The 25913-nt window shown below is 37.4% G+C and overlaps 1 protein-coding gene across 1 annotated transcript in view; it reads right to left on the bottom strand.

Moving 5' to 3' along the window:
* Kap3 (kinesin associated protein 3) overlaps nucleotides 1–25913 on the bottom strand; it is a 383344-nt gene that overhangs the window by 156190 nt on the left and 201241 nt on the right. Inside the window, exon 14 of the mRNA XM_090368616.1 lies at nucleotides 7267–7392. Within this exon, the coding sequence (XP_090224742.1) occupies nucleotides 7267–7392 (126 nt within the window). The remainder of the gene's footprint in view (nucleotides 1–7266; nucleotides 7393–25913) is intronic.

The raw sequence follows: 25913 nt of genomic DNA, 5'->3' as shown, positions 1-25913 counted from the left end.
TTTCTTCGGGACCAGCGCATTCTGCCTTGGGTGTTGTCTCTGTGTCACGCGATGCCCAAGTGCAAGCTCTGGCGTTGATGTGGGCAGCTGAGAGCTTGATGGGCCCCTCAATTTAGTTTCTTCGAGGGCATCCACCCTGTCCTTCAAGCTCTCATATAGGCCCATAAGAACGCAGAGTTGTAACGCCGTATTTATTGGTAGGTTGGGCCGAAACTTAAAACCTAGTGATAAAATATCTCTAAGCTCAGGATATGGGATTATATTTATGTTGCCAGTTATAATGTGGGTCTACATATCTGCGCAAAGAAGGCTTGTGGCAAACACATATATCTTGTCCACTGCTAATATTGTGAAGGATGTTATTTCGTAATTACATTCTTTTAGGCTGAACGGTCTAGCATACTTAAATCCAATATTAATAGTTATGTTATTAATGGGTAGCAAATCATTATGAAGGTTAATTGTTTTATGTATATCCAAATTATCTATTCTATCATTTTGTTTTGAAAATATAGAACGAGTATAGAATTTTCTAGTTGCTTGTTAGTATGCAAAATTTTGATTCTAAATTTGCTAATGTCTTGTATATAAGGTGACTAGATCTAAAGCCATAATTATTGGCTTTGCTGCTTAGGGTTTTCAGTGCAGTAAGTTTAATACTGAAAAGTGTATTGTGTATTGAACTAATGTTCAATACAATACACTAATAGGATCGGTGTCCCATATTTTAAATAAATTTACAGTCCCCTAACTGTTCTCAGTTACCCTTGGCTGTTTTTGATCTAGCATATTTTCTTTTGTTTTTTTGATTTGTTCAGTTTAGCTATTTGCAACTTATTGTCTCAAGGAAGCCTTTCTTACAAAGAAAGGCTTAAGTTTTGCAAATTACAGTGTCTGGAGACTAGGCACCTAGAAAACACTTGGTTTTTATTGAAATCCTTAAAACTGATTGTGCGTAAGCAAAGATAAGTTTTGTATATAATCCTTTTATATACTAACTTTTGTACTGATTGAGGTGCATAAAGCCTTGAATGGTTTGAGCATGCTCAATGCAGATGGGATTTTTCCTCTTGCTCAGAATAATCGCCTGAGAGGGCATAAATTCAAACAGAGGAAAGACAGTTGTAGGATAGATGTGCGGAAGTTTGCCTTTAGCCAGCGGGTGGTAGATTGCTGGAACAAACTTCCATCTGTCGTTGTAGAAGTTGATAGCTTAAATAGATTCAAGGCAGAACTAGACAAACGTTTGGAGCGAGTGGATAGGTGAAATGAGAAGGGAGTGTGTGTATTATTATTTTTTATTTTTTTTATTTTTTTGCCGATGCTATATAAACTTGCTTTCTTGCATCATGTGCTAATGCTAAGGTGTAGTAGCATCCCATAGGGCACAGGGCAAAATGTTTTGTTCAAGAGATTGGTTAATTTCAGTTATTTCTTTACAAAAACTGGTCAGATTACAAGAACTAATAGTATTCTAGAAAACACTTGGTTTTTATTGAAATCCTTAAAACTGATTGTGCGTACGCAAAGATAAGTTTTGTATATTATCCTTTTATATGCTAACTTTTGTACATATTATCCTATATGTTTTCTATAGGTATATCGAGGTATATATCTTAACATGATTCTCCTACTATAATCTTCCCCATAATATTATAAAAATACTGTGTGTGTGTGTGTGTGTGTGCGCGCGTGCGCACGCACAAGCGCATATATAAAAGAGAAAAGGATGTCTTCTGAAACTTTAATCTTATTTCTTTGGCATCTTACTGAAAGGCACTGTTATTAAGTTTGTTGTTTGTTTTTTTTTTTTTTTTTTTTTTTTAGGAGCATTAGCAACTAAGGCCATATTGCTCCGGGATATGCGGTGGTCATTCCCTGACCTTTCCGCATCCTCCGTATTTGGTGGTCACGGGCTCGAACCCCGGTCTAATCAAGAAGTGTGTGCTACGCACTGCTGCTCCTTCCCACCTGGCTACGGAGGCGCCACTGTTATTTAGCTTTGCACAACACAAGTACTATGAAATAACAGCAATAAGAGACTATGAAATGACAGCACATAATATTATCCTGCTGTTGTTGTTGTTGTTATTTGGTTTTTAGGAGCATTAGCAACTAAGGCCATATTGCTCCGGGAATATACGGTGGTCATTCCCTGACCTTTCCACATCCTCCGTATTTGGTGGTCACGGGCTTGAACCCCGGGTCTAATCAAGAAGCATGTGCTACGCACTGCTGCTTCTTCCCGCCTGGCTACGGAGGCGTCTTATATTATCCTGCAATTCTATTTTACAACATAGCTATCACAGTATGCCTAACATTTAATTCATTAACAGAAATAAGCAAAAATTAGCAAAATTTAAAAAAATTCCAATTTTAACATAAGTTTATTTATTTATTTTTTGTAAAGAGAAAAAGATGGGGAAAAATTGAGTTTTTGAAAAAAATGAGAAACTCTTTGTCACCAATTATATTACAACTAGATGCACCCAGCGTAACATATGCTATCTTTCTGATTATGGCATAAATAGTTTAATGTAATCCTTCAGTCTTCACCTTTCTTGTTTAGTGGTGATATAATTCTACAGCAGTCACCTGTGGGATATATGCATTTGCAGGTGGTTTCCTCGTCTTCTCCAACAAATATTGCAGCAACTTTCGTTTTGGATGCAGGTGCTTTATATTGTCTTTTAACCATCTCATCCAATTGTTGCATTACTTCAACCATACACCCTTGGTTTGATTGTTTTTCAAGACGTTTTGTTGTTGTTTCAGCAGAATTGAAAATATAAAGTTGTCCATATCCTGGCTTATTTGCCTCGTTTGGATATAGCGCTCAGACCTAACGGTAAATCTGGCCACGTATTCCAAAACAGTATGGACCATTTCCAGGTGGTAGTTATTTGCTTCATGTGTATTCCCTGTAACCAGCTCTCATAATAGAGTAGGTGTCTCAGACAGTGGGTCGAGTGAAACTTTTCCATCATGACAGCATTAAATGTATTTATTCTATGTGTTTAATTCATGTCCCCAATATCTTGCATTGCAATATGCACAGTTGTAACACATATTTCTTATGTCATGCCCTTCCACATTAATTACAGCTTGTTGATTATTCGCATCTGGTACTTCTATTCGATTAGTCCTATGGCATCTTCTCATTTCCAATCTTGCTCCTCTTTCTTCAATGTTTTCTTGCCATCTTCGTAGATGTAGAGTCTTGTTTCAGTCCCTTAGTCTATTAGATCTCTCCTCTAATGTTTCATTAACATTTCTTCTACATTTGCTCAAAGTTCTTACACACTGTTCAGCCATTTTTACACTTCTTAAAACTTAGAACGGTTTATTAAAATTGAAGACAGATAAAATAAACAGTTAAAATAAACATGCATCGATAACTTTCAGGCATAGGTTGCCTTTCTTCAGTCAAAAAAATGTTAGTACAAAAATTAATAAAGAATGTCCGGTATGGTGGTCATGCATGTGAACTACGTATACAGGTGCTGGCAACAATTAGCAGTTGGAAAATTTGGGCAGCATACCTAAGTGTTTTATATTATATTACAATGGCGAGACAAAAGAATGGTCAAAATGAGCAAAAAATATGGTTATTTATTATTTGTTTGTTATTTGGTTTTTAGGAGCATTAGCAACTAAGGCCATATTGCTCTGTGAATATGCGGTGGTCATTCCCTGACCTTTCCGCATCCTCCGTATTTGCTGGTGATGGGCTCGAACCCCGGTCTAATCAAGAAGCGTGTGCTACGCACTGCTGCTCCTTCCCACCTGGCTACGGAGGCACCTCAAAAAATATGGAGTCTCCATCATAAATCCAGAGTTGGAAACTATCTGATTTGCATGCTGTTTAGAATAAATAACCGAGAATAATTCACAGTTTCTATCTTTTTTGCCTACAAACTTTAAACAGTGAATGCAAAAAATACAGAAACCATTAAATGTTGAAATAAAAATGGAGGTTTTAAAGTTTTGGTGAAAACAGTATTCAGCATGGATCCAGACTTTGAAAGAAGCTTCAAGTTCAAAATAAAACTGGATGATCTGCTGAGTAATCACAGAGTAGAAACCTTTGCCAAAGATGTCTCGTAATCTGCCTTCACCTGTCTAACCTCCTTTGTGACTTGGTTACAGACTAGCTTATATCTACCATAGGCTTCTGTGTTGCCTAATAATTTATATGCATCCCATGCATTTTTCTTCTCTCCCACGAGTCTCATTAATTCATCTGACATCCATGACAGTATTTCTTAGTTGGTATGACTATCAAAGTGTTCACATCCATACTAGAGAGCATCTGCTCTAGAGAGGTCACTTAACATTTAATTTCAAATACTTATGGCCAGGACTGGAGCCTGACTGTCCACAACAATGGAAGTGTTCGCTTTAGTGAAGTGTCTCTTAAAAAATTTTCACTGTATTACTGAAGTTTCAGTTAAGATTACATATTCTTGTATATTTGTATAAGAATAAGAGAAATTTTACCTCAATATGATACGTAGAACATTTCTGTATGACAGTCTCCAGAAATTAAAACATTATTGCTCATGTATGTTTTGAAATTTATTTCACTAAATTTTTATTTAATAACCTTTGAGTTTTAATATGCTACTAAGCAATTATAGCATAATACATACTGATAAAATAAGTTTGAAAATGTGGTATGGGGGGGGAGTAAGCATTGAGAATTTATAGTTTTATGGAACTTAACCCCTGATTGTTTTTGAAAATGTGCATGCTATAGTGTGCATTTCTATGTACTGTTTTTTCAGAATGTATGTTGAGCATTAATAGCAGAATGAACCTTATGCTATGTGGCTAATTAGCATTAGCCGCATAGCATAAGGTAGCCACAGCCAAAAATAATAAATAAAAAAGTTAAATAAAATATAAAAAAGAATATACATTTTCTACCCTCATGTAGAACTGTCAAGTTGAGCTTTGAATTTCCCCACGTTATCAGCCTCAACCACTGATTAAAGTAACTTATTAAAGTAATTAACAACTTGCTGGCTATATGAAAACTTCTACAATTCAGTCTAAACCTCTTCCCCATAATTTGAATTTATGGCCCCTGGTCTTGAAATTATTTATAGCCGTGAAATTTTGCTGTCATTCATTTTACTATCTCCTCTCAGAGCCATATAGACTTCAATCAGGTCTCTAAGCTACCTGGTTTCCAAATGCTGTAGGACATATTTCGAAGTCTTTCCTATATGGGCTACTGCAGATCTTGCTAAGCAGGTTGCTTATCTTCAAAACCTTTCAAGAAGCTCTATATAGTTTTTTAGCTTGGTTTTCATATTCAGACAGTATTCCAATGTGGGCTTACAACTGCCTTAAATGGTGGGATTATGAACACCTTCCCCATCTAGTAGTTCATGGATGCCATGGTTTTGGTGCTAAGGCCAATGGACTAAGTCCAAACCGGATGAAACAGCCATATGCTATCAGAATGCCTCCATTTTCATGGCAGAGACAATACACTCCAGCAGGAAACACATTCCTGAAAATCTTCATGCCTAATCACATCTGTCAGGAGAAAACTGTGTAGACAATTTGTCACTCAGTTGCACCTTCTGCTACAGTTAGTCCATGAATCTTGGAAATTACGCCACTCCAAACACTGTTTTGCACTGTGACTGTGATATTAGGCTTATGCAGCTACCTTACTGCTGAACTCAAGACTATGCAACTCCTTATGGATGGTTGACAATGATTTTTTTAAAATATTCTTGGGCCTGTCTCATGGATCTGTTCCATGATGTTTTCTTCAGATGAGATGCACAAATGCATGATGAGTTTGAGGCTATCCAGATATTCATTTTGCTGTGATGTCACTTGTCTTCCATCTTTAAATAACATCCAAAATAGTGGATTTTGGGAGGTTCAGGTGAGTTACATATATAGAAAATTTATTGATCAATGTGGCATCTGACTCTCCCCACCACCCTATGTTGAAAGTCTGTAAAAGTTCTTTCCATGGTCCACACCACTAACTTAGGTAATACTGCTGTACTAGACAGATCCATGAAATTTATACTAGTATGTCTGATCTGACACACACGAATGAAGGGCTCCTCTATACATTTGGTTATATGATATAAAAGCCTATATTATATGAGGTCATTAACTATTTGTAAATAACTCTATAAACACTTAATGTAAGAAAAATGTACATCAGTACATTCCAACTAGCGCCTCTGTAACCAGGTGGGCAGGAGCAGCAGTGTGTAGCCCATGCTTCTCGATTACACTGGGGTTTGAGCCTGTGACCACCAAATACAGAGGATGCAGAAAGGTCAGGGAATAACCACCGCATATCCCCGGAGCAATATGGCCTTAGTTGCTAACGCTCCTAAAAACCAAATAACAACAACAACATTCCAACTTCAAAATAAGCCACTTATTACACTCATGGATGAACACAAAGTAGCTAAGTTCATACCTCAATCCTCCAAATATGTACAGAGAAAACAACTGGCTCGGGGACACTTATTCATAAGAAACAGCAGTAACACTGGATTATTAACTACGATTTTAATCAGTTGTTTCTTTCCCTATTTGTAATTTGAAAGAATTTCCCTTTATTTCAATTACACATCCAATTGCAGACATGAAAACAACAGTAGTGAAGACTGCATTCAGACCTGAGACTGTATTCTTACATCATATTAGTTTCATATACATAATGTGCTTACTTGGCTCTGCTAAATAATACATCTTTTGACAATATTTATTTACAGTTTTACAATGAGAATTGGCTTTGTGAGTAATCAAAAATTAAAGTTTATTCAAGTGGCAGAGATGTCTTCAAATTTTCACATATTTTATACTATGTACATAGCAGCTTTCACAGGATATATTATAAATAGAAACTGCAAAATGAAGTGAGTATTTGACAGGATATGACAACTATTTGTATGATGGTCTCATTTCAAACATTTCTTTTACATGCTTTTCCAATACTTTTTGCAGTAACAGATGTGGACATTATGATCGCAAGGCCAAACCAAATAATGGTTGCAACAGCCTTGAATACATTAAGAATAAAAAACAGCTAACAGACTGCTCAGACATTTGTTCAGTGAAAAGGTTACAGAGTTAACAATATTTAGGTTTTGGAATAACCAAAACACATATTACATTAGAAACAAATAAGAAACATCATCACTTACAATCAATTAAAAATAACTACTGGAAATTTCTGACAACTTCAACCCAAAAAAAAAAAAAAAATGTATATCTTACCATTAAGAAGGTCTATGACAGATTTTACTATTCCTGATTCTGCTAACAGTGTTGCACATGCTTCATCAACTGCTACTGTACCAATCAGAATAATAACTTCTAGAACAAGGTCATCCTCACAGGTTTCTATTAAAAAATAATAAATAAATAAATATATATATAAATAGGGTCAGCCATGATATATACACACCGCACCATAAAAATTAATATTAAATTTAAATAAATTATTTTAACTGATTTAAGCAATCCTTACCTACTTTTCACATGTACCACATGGTGCATGTATTTCATGTCAGAAACAGAAGCTATACAGTAAATGTTTGTTTCCTCCTTTGATTTTAGCGGCTGGCCCTCAAAAAAGAAGCTGAAATCACAGGACGAACAGCACTAAGTTATTCTTATTAATTCTGATTATTCCTCATTACTTCTCCTTTATCTTATCTCCCTTCTTTGTTAACTGTGATAGTGATCACAGTTCCGTTCGCCCTTTGTTCTCCATAACTAGCATTACTAGTAACATAACGTTAGCATATTGCCCTTCACGACTACTAACTTATGTAGAAATTATGGTCGTTGGGTACTTTCTGCATATAGCAGTGTCCCAGGTCCATAATCCTTTTTTTTTTTTTTTTTTTTTATTTCTGATATTAATATCTTAAACTGTTGCTTCCTTTAAAACATATATATATATACATACAAAAGATAGATTTCCAGAGTTCAAAAACAGATTTAACCCAAAAGTGCATGTTCGCCCCCTCCCCAGGTGATAATTCGTTCCAACCTATTACTTATTGGTTGGAAGCAAATTTTTTTGCACATTTGTCACTCGATGATGCAGTCATCCTTTTTCAATTTAAGTTTATTTCCAATTTATGTGTGCTGTCCAAAAAGGAATAAGGATGGCATCATAATTTAGTTTTACTCAATCCATTTAAAGCCTTCAATGCTTCTCACATGCGCTTCATTTCAAAGTGCTACAATCTGAAGGCTTGCATAGTAGGAATACCCTTTTTTTGTGTTCTCGGCTAACCTTGTGCTTCTCTGCACCTAGCTACAATCTAGCTCTACAAGTAAATGTTTGATAAATCATCAATAGGACACCACAGGCCTTCTTTGCAGCCTCTGTACACTGCAAGAACTTCATGTCCACCTGTATTGTAATTCCCAAATCCCTTTCCTCCTCTAATGTTATTAATTCAACCCCATCCAGTGTATAAATTATTTTGGGTTTGCTATTCCCCAAGTTAAAGACATTGCATTTTGCTGCACTACCCCTCTCCCATTTTATCATTGCATCCAGCTACCTCCACAGGTTCTATGCTGCCATGAGTAAGTTCTTCCCCCATATCATATGGGAAAAGCTTTTGTCACACTCAGGGTGCTTCTGATAAGAAGCAGGACCCCCCCTCATTCTATCCTTCTTAAATGCTTTATATATACCATAGTGAAACGCACTGTCCCCTATATTTTGGGGTGACACCACATTTCCTAGCCTTATTATTGTCAACATCTGATTAGTTTACCTAATCAGGATTTCAAATTCAATCACTTTATTTACTGATACAGTGAATAAATTTAAACAGAAAAGAAATTTATCGTGAAACCTCTTATAGTGTACACCACTGGAGCAGAAAAAAAGTGTCCACTTTGCTAAGGTCAGTGTACATGTAGTTAGTTTCAATAATTTGGGAAACTGAAATTCACTAACTGGTTACTTAACAGACTTTTTTTATTGCTTATCATTACACATTTTGTTTCAATTAACCTTTAATAAATAATATATAATTAATTTTTAATAAATAAACTTTTATTTGTGTTATTTATTATAAAACATCAACTTTTAGTAACACTTTAAGATTACAAATTAAAAAAAAAAAAAAAAACACACAACCAGAAATCATAAAATTCAAGTAATAACTACAATAGGTATAAACAGATAGTTTGTGGCAAAGTCGTAAACAAGGGAAAAGAAGCAGCATTACTTGTCGTCCATGGAAGATTTTGTGTGCCTATTATCTTGCAACCCCCGCTGTCTTCACACCCGACCCTCCAAAAAAAAAAAAAAAAAAAGAAAAGAGAGAGACACCAAATGTTTAGTTTGTTTTAGTGCGTCAGCATCAATTGTTGTGTTCTGTTGCACCGCAAAAGGACAAATTTTGTTTCGTTTTTTATGTCAGGAATGTGGGAATATTTTTTTTATAGTAACTTTTTTTTTTTTTTTTTTTTGTTTAGAAATCGTGAAAATGATGGGTAAACGCAAGAGTTGCTTTCCATTAAACAAAAACTTGAAATTATTCAAAAGTTTGAAAATGGTGCATCCATTAAAAATCTAAAGAACCATTACAATGTTGGTGACCAAACCATAAGCAACATTATAAAAAATAAAGGGAAACTATTAGATTTAAAATAAATATAGTAAAAAATAGGAAAGAAAAGGAAAGCAATCGATTTGGATCAGAAATAATAAGAAAATTAAAATAATAATGAGGATTGTGAAAATGGCCAAACATTAACAAGTATCAAGTGGAATTCAGATTTGTCAGTGGCAACGGTGAACACAATAAAGGAGAAAGACAGAATATGAGAAGCGGTGAAGCAATCAGCACCAATGAAGTCAACTTTAATAACCAGGGCTGCAAATACATATCAGTTTTTACAGTACTGATTTACTTCACCGCTGTCCCCAGTTAAATTTTTTAATTGAATATTTAATATAACATGCATTTTTTCTTCCTTTTATGTTTTCTTTTCTTATGTGCCACTCTGCTTACTTCACTGCTGTCCCCAGATAAATTTTTTAATTGAACTAATTAAAAATATATAAATATTTTTTTTCTGAGGATATTATGTGGTTTTTAAAAATTTGACATATCAGGGATATAGTAGCAATATTTTATTTGTCATTCCGGAGTTATGCAAAACTCAACTATGTAAGAATTCCTGGAATGTATCTCTTACATATGTTTTGGATTTACTGTATTTTTGGATTAACTGGGAAATCGATTATCCGGGTATTTTTTTTTACCATCTATCCCGGAAAATCGAGAATCTACTGTACTTTAAATGCCATAAGATGTGCAAATGTATCCCTAATTCACAAATAGGGATCAGATGGTGACACGAGTAATTACAGGCCTGTCAGTTTAACTTCTGTTCCACGGAAAACAATGGAGTCACTGGTTAAAGAGCAATACAGGATCACCTAGACAAGACTCCAGTTACAGATCAGACACAGCATGGCTTTAAGGGAAAGCCTTGTCTGACAAATCTGATTGGATACTTTGATGTCATCTCAAAGAAACTGGATGCAAAAAATAATTTTGATATCATAGTACTTGGATATCAGGAAAACTTTTGATACTGTTGCAGAGGGAAGACTACTGTACAAATTGGAGCAGTATGGCATTAAGGACAAGTTGCTGCTATAGATAAAGGGATGGTTGAGTTGGAGAAAACAGAGTAATAATCAATGGACACTGCTATTTGTTTACTAATGTTATGAGTGGAACCGACCAGGGTTTGGTGTTGGGTCCATTGTTTTCTATATTTATCAATGATATTGATGAAGGTAATCAGGCTTAATGCCCAAGGTTTGCAGATAATACGAAAGCTATAAGGGGTGTTAATGACAACAATGACAGTACACTAATGCAACAGGATCTAGAAAAGTTAGGCAGATGGGCTGACAGGTGGCAACTCAAGTTTGACAAATGCAAAGTACTGCATATGGGTAGCAATAACCCCAGAGTATGTATCAACTGTGAGGTACTACACTCAGGGTAGTAAAGAATGAAAAAGACTTGGGGGTAATTGTGCAGTCAGATATGAAGTTCTCTGAGGAGTGCAGACAGGCTGCCAGAGGTGGTCATGGGCCTTGTCAATGATATATATGGGAATTTTGCTAATAGGGAGGAGGAAGTGATTATGCTTTTGTATAAGGCAATGGTTAGGCCACGCCACAGGTCTGGAGGCCTCATTTTAGAAAGGATGTAGAGTTGCTAGAATGAGTACAGTGAAAGGTAACAAGATTGGTGAGGGGGGAACAAAGGGATTCTCTTACCAAGAAAGGCTTAAATTCTGCAAATTGCAACATCTGGAGACTAGGCAGATATGAGGTGATCTGATTGAGGTGTATAAGGCCTTGAATGGCAGGATTGAGGTGTATAAGGCCTTATACACCTCTGATTGAATGTATAAGGCCTTGTTGAGCAGGCTCAATGTTAATACAATTCTTCCTCTTGCTCAGATTACAAACCTTGGGGGGGGGGAATAAATTCAAATTGAGGGAAGGACAGTTGTAGAATAAATATTTGGAAATTTGCCTTTAGAGAGCAGGTAGTTGATTGCGTAAATAAATTCAAGGAAGAACTGGACAAACTTTTAGAGCGAATGGTTGTGTGAAATGGGATATATATATTTTTTTTGGCTAATGCTGTATAAGCTTGCTTTCTTGCATCATATGCCTGTATTAATGCTAAAGTCAATTGTGCCAGTTTCTTTAGTAATTTCTCTAGCTTTGGTGTGAATCATAGGCCTAGAGATGGGAATGTTTTGACTGCTTACCAAACTTAACCACTCAAAAGTCAATTTATCTATCAAAGCATCTTTTGCCATGAGAAAATGTGTGGTATACTTTCCATTTACATTTTCCCACCACTATGTTAACAAAGTTTCTTGATTTTTAATAACTGCTGCTCTGCTGCTGAAGTCTTTCCAATTTTGAAATGATCAGGAAACTTACAAACTCCACACTTTTATTTTCTAGAATATTCTATCACTTCTACTTTTTCTTTCAGAGTTAACTGTTTTTGAGACATACTGTAGTACAGTATGAGAATGCAAATTTAAATTCTTACCTGGCCTGGATCTTTGCACAGAACTTCATGATCATCCAGAATCTGTACACTTGAAATTTACTACAATATTGTAACAACCACATGCTCTGAGGAAACAAAACTGATTCTTAAAGAATAGAGAGAGAGAGAAGGTAGTGCCAGATATGCAAATTGCTTTTATAACATTTTGAAAATCTATACACACAATATGCTTAGTGGTGATAGACAACTGACCAGTTTCAAAGTGTCCAATTAAGTTTCACTGACAGTGAAACTTAGTCTCTTGTTTTAATAACTACATTATTACAACAAGAGATGCAAGTCTGTTCCAGCAATCAACTACCTGCTGACTAAAAGCAAATTTCCACACATCTATTCTACAACTGTCTTTACTCAATCTGAATCTATGGCCCCTCAGGTTCTTAATCTGAGGAAGAGGAAGAATCGCATCAGTATTGAGCTTGCTCAACCCGTTAAAAGCCTTATACACCTCAATCAGATCACCTCGCATGTGCCTAGTCTCCAGGCACTGCAATTTGCAGAACTAAAGCCTTTCTAGAATATTCTATATATTCTATATAGAATATATAGAATATTCTATATATTCTATATATTCATTCTAGCAACTCTACATTCTTCCTAAAATGAGGCCTCCAGACCTGTACTCAATATTCAAGGTGTGGCCATTTCCACTGACCATTTCCTTGTACAACAGAATAATCAGCTCCTTGTCCCTACTGGCAAAATTCCAATATAGCATTGACAAGACTCCATGACTTGCTGTGGCAACCTGTCTGCACGGCGCAGTGAACTTCATATCTTACTGCACAATTACTCCCAATTCTTTTTCATTTTCTACCACCCTAAGTGTAGTACCACACAGTTGGTATGTTTCTCTTGGGTTACTGTTACCCACATGCAGTACTTTTCATTTGAAAATGTTAAACTTCACTTACCACTTCTCAGCCCATTTGCCCAACTTATCTAGATCCAGATGCAGTGTCATACTGTCTTTACTGTCATTAACAACCCTGCCAACCTTTGTATCATCTGAAAACTTGGACATTAAGCCTAATATAGCTTTATCAATATCACTGATGAATACACAAAACAACATGTCCCAAACCCTTGGGAACTCCACTAATAACATTAGTCCTCGAAGAGCAGTGTCCATTGATTATCACTCTCTGTTGTCTCCCACTTAACCATCCCTTTATCCATTATAGCAACTTTCCCTTAATGTCATATGGCTCCAATCTGTACAGCAGTCTTCCATGTGCAACAGTATCAAAAACTTTCAAAAACAAGATTATACAGCATCAGCGATATAAAAAAAAATAATAATATAAAAAAAAAAAAACTTTCCCTTTCACTGATCCATTCATTCCAAATGTTTGTCTAGTTCTGCCTTGAATTTATTTAAGTTATAAACTTCCACAACAACAACAGATGGGAGTTTGTTCCAGCAATCAACTACCCGCTGGCTAAACGCAAACTTCCACACATTTATTCTACAACTGTCTTTCCTCAGTTTCAATCTATGCCCCCTCAGGTTTGTAATCTGAGCAAGAGGAAGAATCCCATCAGCATTGAGCCTGCTAAATCCATTCAAGGCCTTATACACCCCAATAAGATTGCCTCGCAAGTGCCTAGTCTCCAGAAGCTGCAATTTGCACAACTTAAGCCTTTCTTCATATGAGCACCCCTTTGTTCCCTTCAACAGTCTTGTTACCCTTCTCTGTACTCGTTCCAGCAACTCTACATCTGTCCTAAAATGAAGCTTCCAGACCAGTGTGCAGTATTCAAGGTGTGGCCTCACCATTGCCTTATACAAGGGGATATAATCACCTCCTTATCCCTGCTCAAAAAATTCCTGAATATCACTGACAAGACCCCATAACCCACTATGGCAGCCAATCTACACTGCTCAGAAAACTTCATATCTAACTGCACAATTACTCCCAGGTCTCTTTCATTCACTACTACCCTGAATGTAACACCACATAGTTGGCACATTTCTCTGGGATTATTGTCAATGTTAAACTTCAGTTGCCACATCTCAGCCCATGTACCCAACTTTTCCAGATCCTCTTGCAGCAGCATACTGTCATTATTGTTCTTAACAACCCTGCCAACCTTTGTATCATCTGAAAACTTTGACATTAAGCTTGATACTTCATCAGTATCATTGATAAATATAAAAAACAACAATGGGCCCAACACTGACACCTGAAGGACACCACTAATAACATTAGTCCACGTAGAGCATTACTCATTAATCACCACTCTGTCTTCTCCCACTCAACCATTATTTTATCATTGTAGCAACTTGCCCTTAATCCCACACTGCCTCCAATTTGTACAGTAATCTTCCACATGCAGCAGTATCAAAAGCTTTCCTGAAATCCAAGTATATGATATCAAAATACAGTGGATTCCGGTTATTTGGGCCACCGGTTAATCGGGGCAGCCGTTTATTTGGGACAAATCTTAAAAAACAGAACCCAATCGAGAAAATAGCCAGGATTTACTTCGCTTAATTGAGACAAAATGCCGTTTAATCGGGCAGAAGACTGCAGCACTGAAGATTACCCTACGATTGTCCCCAACCGTACCACGTAGTTCGGTCGAATTTCTGGAGGTCACAACCATAAAACAATAAAAACAATTAGCAGTCACCTGTTTATTGGGCTTTTGTGCTAGTGAAATCTATCATAAACTGATAGTAAACTCGATCTTATTGAATTTGCGATAATACCGACAGCTGGAATTCTGTGGGTTATTATGGTGAAATGTGTTTACACTTCTATGGAATCTTCAATCATATAAAAAAAATAATTTTCAGGCTCTTCTCTTCATTTTTCTTCTCTTCATTCCTATTTTTAAAGCTTCGTAATTTGTTACTCCGTTCTCACTTGCGCGTATCGTGTTACTTGCAATTTGTGTGTGTGTGTGTGTGTGTGTGTGTGTGTGTGTGTGTGTGTGTGTGCGCGCGCACACGCGCACGGTGTTCTTTGTTATTGATTGCTTATCTTTTTACTGTTTTAAATATTAACCCCCACCCACAAATGACATTGAACAGAAATGTCATCTAGTTTAGTTAGTATGTATATATTACAGTATGTATTAATTATTCCGATTATCACGTATATTCTTCCGAATTTCACGTATCATTTAATTTTTTAATTGGTAAGGTAATAAAGGGTAAATTTGTACTTAACGTATCTTTACTTTTATAGCCTATGGATAATATTCCTCCTATTTTCGCTAATTAGAATCGCTGTTTAATAGAATTAAAATTCAATTCACAAACGTGATCACAATGACCGGCGCTTATTACACATCATATAGTGAACGGTACTTTACAATGGTGATGCCATCGTAACGTGATTTGATTGAACAGTGAACCAATTGTAAGGGGGGGGGGGTACATTGTATTTTTAACTATTTACGTGAAACTTCGGATAATTGGGGCAGCCGCTTAATCGGGCCAAAATGCACTAGTCCCGATGTGTCCCAAATAACCGGAATCAACTGTAATTGTTTGCATCCAGTTCCTTTGTTAGCACAGCATAGTCTCCAATCAAATTTGTCAGACAAGACTTCCCCTTGGCAAACCCATGTGTGTCTGAATTATTACTGCTGTCTAGTCTAGATGATCCTGCAAGGCTTCTTTAAGCAGTGACTCCGTTATTTTCCCTGGAACGGAAGTCAAACTAACAGGTCTGTAATTACTCGTGTCACCCTTTGATCCCCCATTGTGAACTGGATATACATTTGCAAATCTCCAGTCTATGAAGACTTCCCCAGAGTCCAAGAATGCTCTCATAATTATAGCTAAGGGGTTGCTTACTTCCTTTGCTGCCTCCTTTAATATAACTGGATAGATCCCATCAACTCCAGGTGCCTTTCTTATGTTTAAATTCAACAATTTCTCCTCCACTTTGCTCTTAGTTATTACAAAATCTTTTAACTCCTGTTAGAGTTTGATAAACATCTGGCCTTCTCCTCCTTGAATAACTCCTCATGTGTGAATGTATATACAAAATACTCATTTAGTTCAGCAGCTATCTGAGAATGATCATCTACAGTCAAACCATTGATATCAAGTGGACCAATCTGATTCATCCCCTTCGTTTTAGAGTTTATACAAGTAAAGTCTTTGCTGTTTTTCTTTGCATCATTTGCTGAAGATTTTTCATAATCTGCCTTTGCTTGCCTAACCTCCTTTGTGACTTGATTACAGACTAGTTTATATCTACCATAGGCTTCTTTATCACCAGATAATTATATGCATCCCATGCATTTTTCTTCTCTGCCACGAGTCTCATTAGTTTATCTGATATTCATTTGGGCCTGAACCTAAAGCAGTATTTCTTAATTGGAAAACAAAGCCTAGTAGCTTCCAAAATTACTTCCTTGAATGCTTCCCATTTAGAATTTGCTGTTGGTAACACCATCAGTTGGTCCCACTGTACAGAACCTAAAAAATTTGAGACCATGTAGTCGCCTTTATGAAACCAAAACTCTTTGTGACACCTTTACCCCTAATGGTAGTTACATTTTTAAGTAAATCTCACATCAGTACACTGTGATCACTGCCACCTAGTGGTTCCTTTATCTGCAGATTCTTAAAACATGAATAATCACTGCTGATAATCAGACCAAGAGTATTGCTCCGTCTGGTTGCCTCTAACACTGCTGTAGAAAACAATCATCAATAAATCCACAAAAGCCTTGTTAGTGTGCAAGTGACCAACCCACAAGCTACAGTCTATATTTGGGAAGTTAAAATCCCACATTATAAGACACTCCGATTTGTGGCCCGCTCTATTTCGCTGTATAATTTTTCATTATACTCATCAGAGTAATTAGGCCTATAACAAACTGCTACCATCATTTTTGTTTTCCCAGTGCTTATGTCACACCAAACTGACTCAACATTACACTGTCCACCCATGTCAACTGGATGCACTGCCTTTAGATTTTATGTATTTCTTAACTAACAGCATAACCTCTCCTCCCTTTCTATACACATTGTACTTAAAGTGTGTTAATTGTCTGGTGGCACCAGGGGTTTCCTCCAAATTCCAATTCTGCATCCCTTATATCTGAGTGGCACCACGTCTTATATCACAACAATATTTGCCTTGCATGTCTTAACCAGCCCTTCAAATTCATCAAATTTATATACTATACTCCTAGCATTGGTGTACATGCAAGTATACATGCATCTGTTCTCAGTGTTAGTTACTCTAACATAGCCCATGTATTTACTTGTTTCATGACCCCCAGCAGTTCCTGAAATCTACAGCAACTGGCTTTCCAGGCTGCTGCTTATTCCAATAGAAGCAGTGCAAGAATCATTTTCACCTCTGCCTGCGGTTACTGTTAATCTATTAGTCTGTGAATCCCCCCCCAAGCTAGAAGTTTTCCAACCCACCTAACATTGCCTCGATAGTACCAGCAAATATTCTTGCACCCCTTCTATTTAAGTGTATCCCATTCCTGTAGAAGCAATCTCTCTTGTTATCAAGCACTGACCACGCCGAGAAAAATTCTACCCCACGAGCCCTGCACAATCTCTCCAGGGCCGAATTGATTGACAAGGCTCTCATCATATACTCCCTCCTGTCGTGTCTGGGCAGGATTGAAGACACTTTCAAATTTAACCCTAACTCGCAATTTTTTTTTAGCATTGACCTGCTCAGTAAATCCGCAGATCTCCTACACTTAATGTCATTAGCGCAAATGTGTACAACAATATCACCTTTTGTGCCCTTAAAAGATATCTGCTCTACAACGTCAGCAACTTTTGCCCCTGCAGACATACCGTGGTCCTATGTCGCCTATCCTTTTTGCACAATATATTCCCCGTTTCCCCTGACAATTGAGTCGCCAACAATAACTATCTCCTGTGGGACCAGCGCATTCCGCCCTGAAGGTTGCAGCTGTGTTGCCTGGTGCATAAGAGTGTGCTCTGGCATTGAGGTGGGCAGCTGAGAACTTGATGGATCCACCCATTTTAATTCCTTCGAGGGCGTCCACCCAACTCTTCAAGCTCTCACAGACACACATGAGAACGCTGAGTTGGCACCTAATTTCACATTCTCTGCACCTAGCACACATATAAAGACATCCTCTATGGCAGAGGTTCCCAACTGGTGGTTAGCAAAACTGTTTTGGGGGTTAACACAAAAATTGTGATGGTGTCTGCTTAGATTTACATGGGAAATTTTGGAAACAAGATTTTGAAATGAAAAAGGCAGAATGATTAGGACAAATTCTAGGATAAGAATAGACTTTAGATAGTGGAAAATAAGCAGATTAATGAGTAATAGATATAATTTTAGTTCTATGTTTCCCAGAGAAAGGAGTGCCCTTAACTGGAACGAATCATAAAGAATGGCAGTTGAAAGCTTTGAAGTGTTTCCAGTGAGAAAGGTAAGGAAGGAAAGACAGATACTTAGCTTGAGGCACTAACAAATAAATGTAATATTTAAACAAAGGCAAGGAGTAATGAGGGGAAATAAATAGGGAGGGATTTTATTGGGCAGGTTGTGATGTGTGGAAATTGGGAAAATGGTTCATGGAAGAAATATAATATACAATAGAACCCGAATAAGAAATTCTCCACATAAGAAGTTTTCCCCTGTACTAGGTTTGGTTTTTTAAATCCCAATTTCAACTCTATACATTGTAATGTATTATTTTCCCATCTACAAAGTTTTCCCACATAAAAAGTTTGCGATAAAAAATACACAGTGTATTATTATAATGATGTTTTCCTGCTTCATACGTTTTCCTTATATTTATATTAAAAATAATATAAAATGATATAAGCATTTTGGTAATCGAACAAATCCAAGTATATATCAAAATTATTTTTTTGCATCCAGTTCCTTTGTGACCACATCATATTATCCAATCAAATTGGTTAGACAAGACCTCCCTTTAACAAATCCATGCAGTGTCTTAACTATTACTGCAGATGTCTAGATGATCCTGCAATGCTTCTTTAACCAATGACTCCATTATTTTCCAAGGAACACAAGTTAAATTAACAGGTCTATAGTTACTTGTGTCACCTTTTGATCCCCCTTTGTGAATTGGGGATACATTTGCACACCTTCAGTCCATGGGAAACTCCCTCGAGTCAAAGGAAGCTCTCATAATTATGGCTAAAGGTTTGCTTACTTCCTTTGCCTGCTCCTTCAATATAACTGGAGAGATTCCATCTGCCCCAGTTCCTTTTTTTATATTTAACTTCAACAATTTCTCCTCCACTTTGCTCTCAATTATTACAAAATCAGTTAACTCCCTGTTAGAGTTTGATAAACATCTGGCCCTCTCCTTGAATAACTCCTCATGTGTGAATGTAGATGCAAAATACTCATGTAGTTTGGCAGCTATCTGAGAATGATCATCAATAGTCAAACCATCAGTGTTAAGTGGACCAATCTGATCCATTCCTTTCCTTCTAGAGTTTACATAAGTAAAGAACTCTTTGATGTTTTTCTTTGCATCCTTTGCCAAAGATTTCTCATAATCTGCCTTCACCTGTCTAACCTCCTTTGTGACTTTGTTACAGACTAGCTTATATCTACCATAGGCTTCTGTGTTGCCTAATAATTTTTATGCATCCCACGCATTTTTCTTCTCTGCCATGAGTCTCATTAATTCATCTGACATCCATTTAGGCCTAAACTTTGAACAGTATTTCTTAGTTCTATGAAAGTTGTTGGTATGACTATCAGTGTTCACATCCATACTAGAGAGCATCTGCTTTTGAGAGGTCGCTTAACATTTAATTTCAAATATGTATGGCCAGGACTGGAGCCTGAGTGTCCACAACAATGGAAGTGTTCACTTTAGTGAGGTGTCTCTTAAAACATTTTTCACTGTCTTACTTAAGTTTCAGTTAAGATTACATATTCTTGTACATTCTTATAAGAATAAGAGAAATTTACCTAAATATGATATGCAGAACATTTCTGTATGACAGTCTCCAGAATTAAAATGAATATAAAATTGCAAAATGATTACAGTAATAAAATCAATTAAAAACAATTTTAATGGAAATCATTCTCGCAAATCTACAGCCATCAGAAGAGTCAACAAAAGCATACTCACTTCTATCAACTTAAACAGACTGAAGCATCTCCCACATGATAGTCAGGCCCATGAGTCAACTCTACAGGCCATACAAACCCACTTAGAACACTCTGCAAAAGGCACCCTACTGAGTTCAAAACACACCCATATAAATCTAGCTGACACTCTGACCAAATACTTCTCATTAGAATGCAGACATCACAAAACCACCACCACCATCACTGCCATTCAGCTGCAAGACAGAAACATCACTGAAGACCCAGAGGAAATCTTCTGAAGTAACCAGATTTTATAGAGAAATCTACAGTTCCCAAGAAACTTCTAAGAAGGCAACCGATGAAATCCATTTAAAAAAAAAAAAATCACCCCTATGACCCAATGCGGTATGGAGAAACAATCACCCTACAAAACTAACAGCATGCAAAGCCTTTCCCAAAAACAGATCCCCACATCTGGACGGACCGACTTCTTAATTCTTCCAAACGTTTTAGGATCAACTCGGAGTGCTACTCTTTTGAATGCTTGAAGAAGCTAAATCCTGTGGACTACTGGGTTCAGTCACCACCTCTGTCGCTCGACTGATTCCTAAGAAAAGGGATCGCATCATCCTCCAAAACTTGAGCCCAATATCCTTAATGAATACAGACTGCAAAATTATTTCCAAAACCATCACCAATCGATTGAAATCCACTCTTCCTGATATCATCATCACCAACAAACATACTCAGTACCTGGAAAATCGATTCACTACAATCTTCATCTGATCCGTGATCTCATCTCAACAGCAAACAGCCAACGAGAATTCCTAGCACTAATTAGCCTTGACCAGGAAAAGGCTTTTGACAGCGCTGAACACACATACCTTTTTCAAACCTTGAAAGCTTTCGGATATGGACACTACATCATCCGAACAATCCATGTGCTATACAAGGAAGCCAAATTCTGTTTGAAACTGAATAATCAGCTCACCCGCAACTTTCCGTACTTCAGAGGGATAAAACAAGGCTGCCCACTCTCTGGGCAACTTTATACACTTGCCATAGAACCATTCCTAAATAAAACTGCAACCAGTCTACAATCCTGACAATTTACGCTGCTACCAGAGCCTCACCTAAAAATAACCCACTCAATGCACGCAGATGATGTCACAATTGTTATATGCCATGAGAATGAATATGAAGACATCAAAAAAAAGCCACAATCTCTATGCTCGAGCATCAGGTGCAAAACTAAACCACTGTAAGACCAGTGGCCTTTGGTCTGGCAACTGGAAACCAGAACTGACTTCCCCATCCAATGTACATGGTCCAGGGAGGGACAGAAATATCTGGGAGTATATCTCGGCAATGCACCTCTTTTCTCCCAAAAGAACTGGCTCAAATTGCTGAGTCGCTTCAATGAAGTACTAGGGAAGTGGAGAGGAGCGTGCGTTATATCTTCATTGAGAGGAAGAGTGCTTGTTGTCAACCAGATGGCAGCAAGTGTTCTCTGGCACACCTTCAAAGTTCTCACTCCACCTATTGACTTCCTCCACTAAATCCGAGCATCTATCCGAAGCTTCCTATGGAACAAAACTAACTGGATGTCCTGCTCTAAACTCTGCCAGACGCTCACTCACAGGGAACAGGGGTTTGTCTCTCTTGATGACAAAATAACTTCCTTCCGGATGATCTTTCTTCTAAAGACACTGCAAATAAAGCATTCATATTCTGTCACTAACAATAAACTATTAGCAACAGCTACTACAGGGCTAATTCTAGCAACAATATTATGGACATAGCACCAGCACCACTCAAACTACCTCCTCCCCCATCTACAGAGATGCATTGCACTGCTAGAAACAGCTTAACCTTCATCGCACTCTTCAGGGAACTTCACTTCCCACAATGCTTTCAGAACTGCTCTTCTACAATGAAAGGATAACAGACCCTGCAACTGAATGATCTCTTTCCTACGTGGAACTGGGCAGGAATAAGAACCATAGGCAACATCCTGACACCAAACCTTGAATGGAAGGAATCAAAAGACTTGTCCATTAAAACCATCAACACAGATGTCTAAAATCAGCAATTGCACAAGCTCCTCTAGAAATAACTACAGCTAAGGGGATTAGGAATGTCATCAGATCCTCACCTACACCAACCTTCATTATCACATCACCAGAAGACACGGTACCTCTGTCTCCTGCACCCTCCAAAAAAGTCGATCAACTAATCATGTCTCGCCATACAACAGCAATTTTCCCATCATCCACCTGCCAAGCTCTCCCTGTACACTTCTCCACTCACCACAAGCCATCATCTAACTTTCAGTGGAACCTTCCATACAGAAATAAATGTTCCAAATCGGACGAATACATCCAGTGGAGACTACGGCACAACATCCTTCTTACCCCGGTCAAGCTACAAATCTTTGGGTTACGCACCTCAAGCTACTACCTCTTCTGCACCAGTCCAGGCATCCTGGAACACAAATATCTGGTGTGCCCTGTGAATAAGGATCTGATCAAATATGCTTTAAATGCAGCAAAGCTTGCCTACAACCACGTCCCCACTCCGGAGGACTGCTGGTACCTGCTCCACTCTGAGCAGACAGCACACACCACTTGCAACTTCTTATTCATAGCCACCAAGGCCATCATTTACAACTCTTGAAACACACAAGAAGCAGGGACGAAATGCCTCCTGTTGACACATCAACATCAAGTGGGGCCTACAGAGCAAGTTGCAGAGCAGACTTCTACTCAAATTCCATTGTAAAAGACCAGAAACTCTGGATTATATTAACAGCAAAAGGAACAGTGGTGGTCACCTCTTCACATCAGTGAAGGGAGACCATCACCTTCAGCACATGAAATATGAGACTGATCCAATGCCAAGAAACTGTGTTCTTAATTCCTGAAGTTGAAATGTTGAAACGTTTTTTTTTTCTCCAAAGTTTCTTTTTTTCTTTTTTTGCTTTTGTACATAGAATGTAAATAGTTTTTGTTGAAAATGTATCTACTACTGTTCACGTTTAAATAAAAAAAAAATATCTTTCTATCAATCAATCCGCCCATCCTTATTACAAAAAATAAGGATAAGTGGAGGTACATATTTTGGAGCATTTGGGATTTGGGAGTTACAATGTGGATGGACACAAAGCTCTCCATTCACTAGACAGTTAGCAAGGAGGATAGCACCCACGGTATCCTAACAATGATTCATCAAATATTCACTTGTAAAGACAGGGAGGTCAGGATTTCCTCTGAATAAGGCAATGGCAGACTGCATTTGAAATACTGTATCCAAGTATGGACCACAGTATGATTACACCTAAAACTGACAAACTTCTTGAAAGGGTCCAAACACAGGCAACGTCCTGGTGGGATCAATAAAAATTCCCCAAAACATCAATCCCATCGAGCATCTGTGGTTTGTGTTGGAACAGCAACTCCGATCTGTGGCGTCTCAACCATAGACCTTACAAGAGTTAAAGGATCTGCTGGTTACATGTTGGTTTGTTTGTTTGTTTGTTATTTGGTTTTTTTTAGGAGCATTAGCAACTAAGGCCATATTGCTCCGGGGATATGCAGTGGTCATTCCCTGATATTTCTGCATCCTCCGTGTTTGGTGGTCACGGGCTCGAACCCTGGTCTAATCAAGAAGCGTGTGCTACACACTGCTGCTCCTGCCCACCTCGCTACGGAGGCGCCCATTACATGTTGGTACCAGATAGCACAAGACACATTTAAAAATCTTGTAGCATCCATGCCTCGCTGGGTACAAGCTGTTTTGGCTGCATGTGGAGGACCAACATCATATTAGGTAGGTGGTCATAATGTTTTGACTCATTGGTGTATGTGCACATGGACTTGGACTTACTCTGTGTTGAAATTCGATTCGTTTAGAGAATATTATATGATGTAACATTATAATAGGTTATCATATAACAGACTATATTATGTCATATATTACAACTTGACTATATTACGTTGTATATTACAACTTGACTATATTATTCATATATTACAATATTACATCATATGCTATATGATGTCATATATTACAATTTTGAGCAGTGCAAAAAGGCTGCAAGGGTAGCTCATGGTGTCTTGTCAATGATATACAGGAGTTTTGCTAGCCGGGATAAGGGCATGATTGTCCCATTATATAAGCCAATGGTCAGGCAACACCTTGAGTACTGTATACAGGTCTGGAGACCTCATTTTAAGAAAGATGTAGAGCTGATGGAACGAGTATAGAGAAGGGCAACGAGATTGATGAGTGAAACAAAGGGTTAGTGTTAACAAGAAAGGCTTAAGTTCTGCAAATTGCAACTTTTGGAGACTAGGCACCTGCGAGATGATCTATGAGGTCTAGAAGGCCTTGAATGGTTTGAGCAAATTCAATGCTAATGGAATTCTTCCTCTTGCTCATATTACTCACCTGAGGGGACAAATTCAAACTGAGGAAAGACAATTGCAGAATAGATGTGCAAAAATTTGCCTTTAGCCACGGATGGTTGATAGTTGGAACAAACTTCCATCTGTTGTAGTGGAGGTCAGCAACTTAAATAATTTCAAGGCAGAACTAGACAAACATTTGGAGTCAATGGATGGGTGAAATGGGAAGGGTTTTTTTTTTTTTTTTTTTTTGGGCTGATGTTATATAAGCTTGCTTTCTTCCATCATATTCCTCTACTAATGCTAATGCTAAAAGGGCATCCATATGTGGGCTTGGTAAGCAGGCACATTAGAGGGGACCTAATTGAAGTCTATAAGGCTCTTAGAGAAGAAAGCAGATGTGGCAAAATTTTCACCAGAAATGGTTACAGAACCATAAATTCAAATTACAGGGAATGAGGTTTAGGCTGAATTATAGAAAGTTTTCTTTTAGCCAGAGAATTGTTGGTTACTGGAGTAAACTGTATCTATGGGTAAGTTGAGACTGATAGCTTGGGGAAAATTCAAAGGTCAGCTGGATAGTTACCTATAAGGAGTAATTGCACAGGTAGTTTATTCATTTTTTATTTATTTATTATTCTTTATTTTTATTTTATTTTATTTATTTTTTTTTGGCTAGTGCAGCAAAGCATTGGGCTTCCTTACACCAAATGGCTAAGATTAATGCTGATAAAATGAACATATTTCAATGTAAATATTTCTGATATGCAATAAATGTATCACCAATCACATCATACCTTAATCTTTGTAAACTTGAGTATGAATCATACTGAAACATGTCCACTAACCTGGAAAGTCAAATATCCCAGGCTAGTAAGTTAGTCTAAACTGATTTCAGGACTTTCTTTTAACCTGGCACAACTTTTTGAAAGTCTTGAGCACCATTCAGGTGCTCAAGACTTTCAAAAATCATCCTGTTTCCGTTTCCCACATCATAAATTTAAAGATATTTAAATATTTTTTAACATTATCAATTGCAGTTTGGCAAGCTTCAAATTCTTCATACTAACAACAACAATATCATTACACTGTAGAAAAAGGTTTGGAGATTTGGTTGCCAACATTGAATGGTCTCATTCAATTGAATACCCAGGAGTTCCTGGATGAAATTTTTGACAACAGGGTAGCTTCTAGTTACTAACCTGAAGTGTATAGCAAAAATCAACATGACTTCCAATGATTTTAGCCCGTATGATTTTTATCTCTGAGATTAGCTGAAAGATAATGTTTCCAAAGAATCCACAAGCCATTCC

Source organism: Mastigoproctus giganteus, chromosome 2 (genome assembly GCF_048544385.1).
Source record: "Mastigoproctus giganteus isolate SK-2022 chromosome 2, ASM4854438v1, whole genome shotgun sequence".
NCBI classification, from domain to species: domain Eukaryota; kingdom Metazoa; phylum Arthropoda; class Arachnida; order Uropygi; family Thelyphonidae; genus Mastigoproctus; species Mastigoproctus giganteus.
The sequence above is the reverse complement of the archived record's forward strand: the minus strand, read 5'-3'. Positions and strand labels throughout refer to the sequence as shown.